General features: G+C 40.4%; 1 protein-coding gene across 5 annotated transcripts in view; it reads left to right on the top strand.

Annotated features, from left to right (window-relative positions):
* The window catches only part of EVC (EvC ciliary complex subunit 1), a 98,041-nt gene that overhangs the window by 50,422 nt on the left and 37,670 nt on the right, over positions 1 to 9,949 (top strand). For all 5 annotated transcript variants that reach the window (XR_012904381.1, XM_006128200.3, XM_006128202.3 and 2 more), the window contains 2 exons: positions 1,107 to 1,319; positions 7,778 to 7,887. Coding sequence is in view for 4 of the 5 variants with exons in the window: in XM_006128200.3 (XP_006128262.2) it covers positions 1,107 to 1,319; positions 7,778 to 7,887 (323 nt within the window). In the remaining variant the exon portion in view is untranslated. The remainder of the gene's footprint in view (positions 1 to 1,106; positions 1,320 to 7,777; positions 7,888 to 9,949) is intronic.

The following is a 9,949-nucleotide window of genomic DNA, read 5'->3' on the forward strand; positions in this document are numbered from 1 at the left end:
TTTAAAGGGATAGCACTCTTTCCACACACATTATGGTGCTTTTCATCTTTCACAAGCACAATGTTCAGTTATAACCAGAACCTAGTCACCCTAATATCATTTGTCAAAACTCCATTGGTTACACTGTGTCCTCCAGTGTAAGAAATTACTTAAATTTTCTTTTTAAATACTCCGTGATTTCAGTGGTAGTAGCATATTTTAAAGGTGAGCACATGCATAAATCTTTGTGGAATCAAAGCTATAGCTCAAACTCATTAACACACAGAGACTATTATAATTCATGTTACTGTTTGTATTACTGTAGTGCTAAGTGGCCCTGTTGAGGACTCATTGGGCTAAGTGCTTTATTTATATTCCTCTTCCATGTAACTTACTGTTTAAAAGACAAGGCAGACAGGGAGTACAATTACCATTTTAAAGATGGTAAACAGAGGTAGAAGGAGAGTAGGTAACTTGCCTGGTATCACTCAGGAAGTCTGTGGCATCACCATGAATTTAACTGAATATCTTTTGAGTGCTAGGCCAGAGCTTAAACCACAAGACCTGTCCTTTCCTGTAACTCTAGTTGATTTACTTCTGTGCATAAAACAGCATGTGCTTAAGTGATGGTAGGACCAGGGCCTAAATAAAACCAGGTATGGGGGAACAGTTCAGGAGAAGGATCTGGAAGTTACTATTGATAAAGTAATTAAAGAAATATTTCCAAAAGGAAGGTAGAGAGAGGAAGAGAAAGATTGACAACATAAAGTGGAATGGCCTTTGCAGAGACTTAAGCACTGTTACACAATCATCAGAGGTGGAGACAATTGGTTGATGGGCATCAGTGATGGTTCTGCAATGACCACTGCAGTTAGGTGAGTGATGATGATTTCCAAAAGAGCTGGGCAAGGAGAGAGAGGGATAAGGATAGTTTTTAAGGAGAGCGAGCGAGAACAAGCAACTAGGTAGAAGTAGCTGGATAGAAGTCACAAAATCAAAAGTGGGAGAATGAAATGAAGGGCTGTGAAAGGCTGGAGAATTGGGATGCACAGAAAGAGCAGGAGAAATAGACGAGGCAATGAAATGTAAGAAAAGACATAAAAGAATCTGTCTCTCTGTTTTGTTAGGAACTGGGTTCTAGAACCTCCCATGTTTTAGATGAGTTGATGCAAGAGTTATTTCTTCAGACTCTACCTACCAAGACTGATCTGTCTTTAAGAGAATGTGAACTTCTAAAAGAAGAATGTCAGGAGAATTTGATCCTTATGTTAGAGAAATGGGACAACTGTAGACAAAAGCAATGGAAGCTCTTCCAAGAACAACTGCAACAAGAAAAACAGGTATGGATTAAAAAATTGTGCCAGATATCAAAATTCTCAAGTCACAAACTATTTCATACTTATAGTCTGTTATCACTAATTTTTCAGTGTTCTCCATAGAACCACTTGCTTTGGCTTTCACTTAATCTGTCCTTTTAAAACACATTAATGGTCCTGTTTGGTTATATAGCACCTATTGATACACATTTATATATGTAGTAGAGAAACAATACTATCTGCAATGATCTCATTAGCTGATTAAATGCATGTAATCCAGTGAAGTTGGATCAAAAAATAAGGTAATGATTAAATTAGTATTTTTTTATTGCCAACTGCCACAGTTGTTTAAGAAACTCTTCTTCCCAACGATTTTTAAAGGTGCTGCCATGAAAAGCGATATATATGTGAAATCTTACTAAGTTTCCTATTAAACTAATTGTGTGATTTTCCATACAGTAGTTTTACATTCATTTAGAAAACTTGATACTATAAAAATATTAAACAATAAACTAAGGGAAATTCTTAGGTATGCTCCACCTGCCTTTCTGTGATTTTTTTTTTTTTTTAGTTTATCTTTTTTTCATCAGAAAGTGGAACTAACTAGCCTGTTATTTGAGCTGTTCTGAAAACAAAAGATATTTTAGTCACCTATTATGTTTGTGTTGCACACACATTTGGAACTCCAAAATGTTAAAATACACTAAAAACTAGGTTCCAATCCTGCAAATACTTAATTTAGTTTGAGTGCTAGAAACTGAAATTCTAGGGAAGACTAGTAACTAATTGGAGAACATCTGACTTCATAACGTTACATCTTTGCAAGTGTCTTAATCTACTTAGCAAGAATCATATGCAATCCGTATATTTTCCCACCTCCTTTTTATATATATTGCTCTACCCTCTGATTATATGTTGGAGAAAGTCACTTAAAATATGAATAAAGCCAGTACTAAACTGCATTCCATTTGGCAGAGCGACCCAGTCTTTGGGTACTTTTCAAAAGGTCATTTTAGCTCTTTGAATGAAAGGTAATCTAATCCTGGGTGACATCTTTGAAGCCAATAAAGCTACAAAGGAATCAGGAACTAATCCAGACCTCAGTGAATTCAATGATAAGCCTCTCCACTTAGTTCAGGAAGCTTTGGATCATGCCCATAGTGACAAAAAGGGAGATGGGAGTGTGAGCTCAGGGTCATATATTTCATGAGTCAGATTTCCCTCCACCTGAATGGATTTCAGCCCAAGGAAGGTTGTGACACAGAAGTGATGTCAAACAGCTGTGCATGGTCAGGAAAAACAGATGTTTGAAAGTAGTGTCCAGAACTAGAAATACCAAGACAATGTGGCATTTTAGGGAGGAATAAGCAAGAAGGCAGAGAAATTCACAATTATAAGTGGAAGACAAAAGAGGAAAGGAAATTAGAAAATGGATCAAAGAAGGATAAAGAAAGCAAAGGAGAAAGAGAACAGTCTAGAATCCCTTTATAATAATGCCATTTAGGCCTCCACAAATCCTAGTACAACTGGCTTTCATTGACTTAGAGAGCTAATAGGATAGTTCCATTACCTCATCTTCTAAAAATCGGAAGTTAGTTAGTGACAAAATGTATTGAGATATCAAGCTTGCTCTGCAAACTGCCTTATTGCAAAGTCATTTATATTTATCCTCCGTGACCTAGGGGCCTCCAGCACATTTTCACAATAATTGTATCTGTGTGAAGCATGTGTATGTGCCACTGCAAGGTAAACAGTACACTACATAGCCTCCTCAGTGGAGTGAAAATTGTGGATAACAGCTGTTTAGATAGCACTGTAGGCCAGAATTCAGGAACCGTTCAGTTCAATCCTGAGCATGTATTCCAAATTTAAATGAGGTGGTTGAAGACCCTCTGATTTTAGTAGGATTGCCAAGTGTCCGTTTTTGAACCAGACAGTCCAGTATTTGAGCTCTCTGTTCAGGAAACAAATTGAGAAAATATAAACGTCCGGTATTTTTTAAATAAGATGTAATGTAGATTGTGATGTAATGTCAAGTGTGTCTGGTATTTTTATTGAAACCATCTGGCAACCCTAGGTTTTAGTGCATAGCAACATACATAATGGGATGGCTAGGAAAGGATAATGTCTCATATCTTTCTTTTGGAAAAGAATAAATGCTATAGCAGACAGTTATATGCTATAGTACTATGTTATCAAATTATAGTATAGGAATATCTATTATAGATCACATCCCTCTCTAAAGCACCATTGACATTTTACAGGACATTTTCAATGTAATACTTGTCTATGCAAGGGGCTTTCACAAGGGTCTGTCCAAAATTGTGGATCAAACCTCCACAGGAACAAAGGGCTTGTCTACATTGGGAAATGGACAGGCAGAAATGTGCCTGTATAATTATACTGCTATAGCTGGTGTAACTGTTCACGTGGATGCTCTTTTTCAAGATATGGGGTGTCTTATTCCCCATTTATTGTATGACTCTTTGAAGTGGTTTAAACTAACTCCCCAAAAGGGCACTCTGAATCCCCCCCAAGTGAGCAAGAAGGTGTCTACCAATTTGCTGTAGCAGTGTAATTATATCAGCATAGGTGTACTGAGTACATTTCCCTAAAAACTATCAAAGGTCTCATCACATTCCATTCCAAATGTAAGGGGCATATCTTTGACCTGTCTTCTCTGGGGTGCATGTTTAAAAAAAAAAAATCACCAAAAAACAAAACCCAGCTAAAACAAAAATTTCATGACCACGCAATTCTTCCCCTGAAACAAGGATGAGAGAATGAACCATGTTATAAATGTTAGTCATGTCACCTGGGCCTGTTAACTTTCCTCTTTTAGTGTATCTTAAGATACGCAACTCCAGCTACATTAATTATGTAGCTGGAGTCAATGTATCTTAAATTGTGTTTTGGGGCCAGCGGGAATTTAGCTCCCGTCAACTTCCCTCACTCCTTGTGAGGAGCAGGACTACTGGTGCCAATGGGGGAGTCTTCTCAGTTCAAATTAATGAGTCTTCACTAGACCCGCTAATTTGAACCCCGGAATATCAACTGCGGCAGCATCTATCTTCCATGTAGTGAAGACATGGCTCTGTTGCCCTACTGGAAGGCATTCAGCTACTACAGAGCTAAGGATGAGATAGGAACTAATATATATAATAGATTTACATATGTTTTAATTTACCAGGCATAATTATGTATGGCACACTGTTCAACTGCATTTTGAAGAATATAAGAGCAAATGATTAGCTATTCTACATCATTCTTTAGTCTCTTCAATTCCAGAGTATTTTCCTAAAGGGATTGTAGCCTTTTTACCAAGGTGGTTCAAGAGGCCTTTAACATGTAGTGTATTGTATTGCTTTTGAGTGTATGTTTCTTTGCATTTAGTGAATTAAAGCACATCTGGGATGGGAGTCCTTTAAGGAAAAAATCCTATTTCATTGCTTTGTGGGGTTTTTAAGAGACATTTTGATAGTTTAATTTTGCCTGGCAACCTACAGGAAACAGGTGCAAATAGGAATAAATAAAGAACGAAAATGAATGTGGAACAATTTGTTTGAAAGCCCCCTAGCTCACAACTTAGAGAAAATAAATTAAGATCAGTGCATTGGTTATACACAACAGGATGCTGGGCTTGGTTAACTTTGTTACTTGGTATTCAGTATGCATCTACAGGCTGGTGGAGCAATATTCCATCCCGCTGGTGTTCCTAAAAGCATATGTGCTAAAAATGTCAGCATCCTCGCTTCCTTTTTAAATTCTAAACTGAAAAGGGGGGGTGGCGAGAGAGAACATGCAAGTGAGCTCAGAGCTGTGTTCAATTTGCCGCTGTGTCTGAGAGTAACTCACACAATTGGATGGGTTTGATTGAATAGTGGAGAGCTATTCCACTTTCCCGTTGGCTGAGAACAGAGCCCACAGTTAGTGATGCTCCAGCAGATCTCATAATTGGCCTGTTGCCAGGAAACAAAGCTGCAGCAAAATGTACAGAGACACAGGAGGAAGAAGAAACTTCCATCAATGAGCCTTCCAGATCCCTAGTTTGACTCCTACAAAGGTCAGGTAGAGTCTGCGTTGACAATCAGTTTTGACATATTATGTGCGTCTTACCTCCCTCTGTCAGCCTGAGATTGGAATGGCTCCTCTTTTCAAGTAATCTCTAGCATGCCTTTTAGTTGCATCCCTCTCAAACCTTAATACACCCACTGGTCTACACTAGGGCTTTATTCCAAAATAACTCCCCTTAGGTTGAATTAATAAGCAGAATATCCACACAACCAAGCCCGTTATTTCAAATTAACAGGCCGCTTATTTTGAAATCTGTACTCCTGCCTTCCTCGAAGAATAACACTAATTTTGAAATAGTTCTTTCAAAATAGTAGTAGTGTGTATACTCCGGTGCCACTATTTTGAAATAACTACTCGCCCAAGTAAGTCAAGCTAATTATTAAGGTTCAGAAAAAGGCAACAATAATGATTAGGGGTTTGGAACGGGTCACATATGAAGAGAGATTAAAAAGACTTGGACTTTTCAGCTTAGAAAAGAGGAGACTAAGGGGGGATATGATAGAGGTCTATAAAATCATAACTGATGTGGAAAAAGTGAATAAGGAAAAATTACGTACTTGTTCCCATAATATAAGAACTAGGGGTCACCAAATGAAATTAATAGGTAGCAGGTTTAAAACAAACAAAAGTTTTTCTTCACACAGCGCATGGTCAGCCTGAGGAATTCATGAAGGTTAGGTCCATCAGTGGCTATTAGCCAAGATGGGTAGGAATGGTGACTAACTTACACAGCTCCCTAAGAAGCTGGTACAGCTATGGAAGCTCAGTGCAACAGAGAAGCCAGACTTCTCTCCACATCTCCCCTTTCAGTTTGCCTGCCAAACACTTCATCTGACTATGGACCAAATTCTCTTTTGACTTTGGATGTCTCTTGACTGTGTGTCGCATCCGTGGTCCAAAACAACTCTGAAGTGGTGAATAAGTGGATTCCTACTGTAGCCATTGAGGCAGCAGGTTGACCTGGAGAAAGGGGACATTATGAGGGGTCCCTGGACTCCTGCATAGCCCACTTGTTGTCTTTGGCCATTGATATCATTTAAAGAAGCCTCTATATAGCTCTGTTCTGTGGCTGGAGGCTGTACCCGACCAGTGCAGAGCTAACAGAGGATAGGAGCACAAAGGAGGCATCATGCCACTTTTGTGCACACTCCCTTTTTCACTGATGTGTTCCTCTCTTTTATGACTGAGGATCTGGACCTACATGACTAGTTCTTTATTCAAGCCTGTTTGCAAAGGTTTTCATTGAGAGGAAACTCTGGACACAGCTTCTCAATTGTCCTTTTTTCCAAGGAGTCATCGCAAGAATCTTTATCCTTATTTAGGTTTAGATTTTGTGCTAGATGTTCTCACCTCAGAATATGACACACTCATTTTCTCTGAGGGGAAGTTTACTTACCCTTATACGTGGATTTGATTCTCAACAAACAATAAATAGCAATGAATGTATTTCCCTTCTTAGCAAGCATTCTGAGTCACTTGGCTTGTTTACAGTCTGTTTGGAATGTATTGGAAAATATTGAGAGTCTCCTTGTTAATTTAATCCATCAAATATTAGAGAATACATTTCGGCCTGTAGCAACAGAAGAACCTAGGGCTTAAGTTCCAATGTACACAAACAGTATGTTTACTGCTGCAAAATACTAAGTTACGGACAATCTCTGCCCAAAATCTTTACAGTCTAAAAGACAGACATAGATCAAACAAATTGCATTGGGAGAGCCAGGGAAGGAGGAGTTCATGTACATTTTATGGCACAGATAAGTAAATTGAGACACCAGTAAATTAAACTCTGTTCAAAGCAACACAGTGGGTAAGTGATAAATTGAATATGTAAGTCCAGACCCCATTCTCTTTTTCTAACTAATAGACACTCTCTTCCTTACCTTGTCAACTGTATGAAAGGGATAGTATTAGTGTAGCCTGTTGGTCTCAAGATATTAGAGTGACAAGGTGGGAGAGGTAATAAAATATGGTCCAATAAAATATATTACCTCACTCTTACCCTTGCTCTCTGTATGGAATGTCGTCTGATGCAAGAGGACAAAATTTTCACCTTATACAGGGAAAGTAAAAAACACATTGGCCTTCAGGTGAGATTTTATTTTGTGTTCCCCATTCCCTCCCCCCCCCAAAAAAAAACCCATCCCCATCTTTGAAGCTCACAGTCATCATTAATTAAAATATGAGTGTGCCTGTCTGACAGAAGGTAGCTAAACAGACAAATGGAGATCACCAAGTCAAACCAACATAAAGCACATCTGAGCCCTGATCCAAATCCTACTGAAGTCCGTACAGAGACTCCCTTTGTCTACATTTCAGAATAAAATACCAATTCACAGTATAGCACCATTGTAAAGTAATTAATATGAGGAAATTTAATATTGTGGGTTTCCTCCCTCTTCTCTTAGCTATGGACCAAGGAGTATGCTTTATCTGCTGTGATGCAAAAACACCTGTCTGAGAAACACGAGAAGATTATTCAAGGTGTTTTAAGCCGATTAGGTGGCCTCAGTGAGGAGTGAGTATGGTCTTATCACTAAGTAATGCTGTAAAACTGCAGGTGTAACAAAAAACTCAAAGATAATCCAGGCTTCGGTGGGGAGTGATGAAAGGAGACTCTTCAGTTAGTCATACAGAGAGAGAGAGAGAGAGTTACCATAGGTTTTCAACTGTATGATTTATTTTCTCACTAGCTAAAACTGCAAGAATCCTATGACAAAGACAAGCAAATATCCTTGCTGTGTCATTTTAATGCTTACTAGTTGATTCTGTTGGGTTAAACAGTGACAGACCTTCCCTAATAGAAGGACAATCTATGGTTTATCAGAGGCTTTGTTCTCAGTACGTTTACTCTGGTTTCTGAATCTTCCCTAACTTTTCATTCATAAGTTTGACTTCTCTCTAGGAACTGAATTTCTCTGTCACTTTATAGCAGGGCAGGGCTCCTGCTATGCACTGACCTTTTCCATAGCCTCCCATAAGATGAAATGCCCAGTAAACTGCTCTTTTCTCTTGACCTTTATCTTCGGTGCTTTCAACTTGGTTCACAACTATCCATATCTGTTGATATCACTTATTTCTTCCTGACCACTCTTCCCGTCTTGAAGAAAATGTACAACTTCATCTCCTCTCTTTCAGCTAGATATCTCAGGGTATGTCTACACTACCACCCTAGTTCGAACTAAGGTGGTTAATGTAGTCATTCAAAGTTGCAAATAAAGCCCGGGATTTAAATATCCCGGGCTTCATTTGCATCTTGCCGGGTGCCGCCATTTTTAAATCCCCGTTAGTGCGGACTCCGTGCCCGCAGCTACACGCGGCATGGAGTAGGTAGTTCGAATTAGGCTAATTCGAACTACCATTACACCTCGTTCCATTAGAAAGCCTAATTCGAACTACCTACTCAGTGCCGCATATAGCCGCGGGCACGGACTCCTCACTAACGGGGATTTAAAAATGGCGGCACCCGGCAAGATGCAAATGAAGCCCGGGATATTTAAATCCCGGGCTTCATTTGCAACTTCGAATGACTACATTAACCACCCTAGTTTGAACTAGGGTGGTAGTGTAGACATACCCCCAGAGAGGTACAGTTCCCTTGGGCAGAAGTAGCCTTTTCAATCAACTCAACTCTGTGTCTTTTTTTATTGAGACACCAAAAGCACATCTACACAGCAGTGTTATTTAAAAATAACAAAGTGAGTGTCTACGCAGCAAGCCTGTTATTTCAAAATAATTTTGAAATAACGGGCAGCTTTTTCTAAATTCTGTAACCCTCATTCTATGAGGAATAATGCCTATTTCAAAATAAGTGGCCTCCAGAGCTTCCCACAGGTGCCCAGGTGGCCACTTTATCCACACTCATCAGAACTCTATAGTTCCCCTTGCGCTGCAGCCCTTAAAGCTGCAGCCACAGGAGAAAGGGCTTGTGGCACAATGCAGGTCCTGCCAGCTATGTGCCACATAGCAGTAGCCACCATCGCTGCCTTCCGTGCTGCTATGGAAGACCCAGCATGCCTCCTGAACCCTCCATGGATGCCAGTAGTGCTGCAGGCAGCTCCCAAGCCTCTGCCCGAGGACAGAAAAGGGTCAGGGTGTGGAGATCCTGGATTTCATTGAGATCTGGGGAGAGGAGGCTAAGCTGCAGGATCTCCATACCAGACGCAGGAATACCAAGAGCTATGGCTGGATGGCTCACAGCCTTGGCCAGAGAGGACACATGTGCCCCCAGGAGCAGGTAGGTACATATGAAGGGCAAGGAGTTCAGGCAGGACTACACAAAGGCCTGGGAGCACAGCTCCCACTCAGGGGCAGTACCCCAGACCTGTCCTTACTTTGATCAGCTCTACCTCATGCTGGGAGGGGGGCAGGAGTATCTGTCCCTCCTATCCTCTCCCTTGTGGACTGTGGGCTGGTGATGCCCAGGAAGAGGAGGAGGAGCAGTCTGCTGACACCACCATGCCTAGGCAGGAGTTCGGCCAGTTCCTGGAGCCAGTACCACCTTCCCAGAATGTCACCCAGGGATTGGATGATGGTGGAGAAGGCCCATCAGGTGAGCTTCATTACTTTCCCTAGACACA

Source organism: Pelodiscus sinensis, chromosome 5, assembly GCF_049634645.1.
Source record: "Pelodiscus sinensis isolate JC-2024 chromosome 5, ASM4963464v1, whole genome shotgun sequence".
NCBI classification, from domain to species: Eukaryota; Metazoa; Chordata; order Testudines; family Trionychidae; genus Pelodiscus; species Pelodiscus sinensis.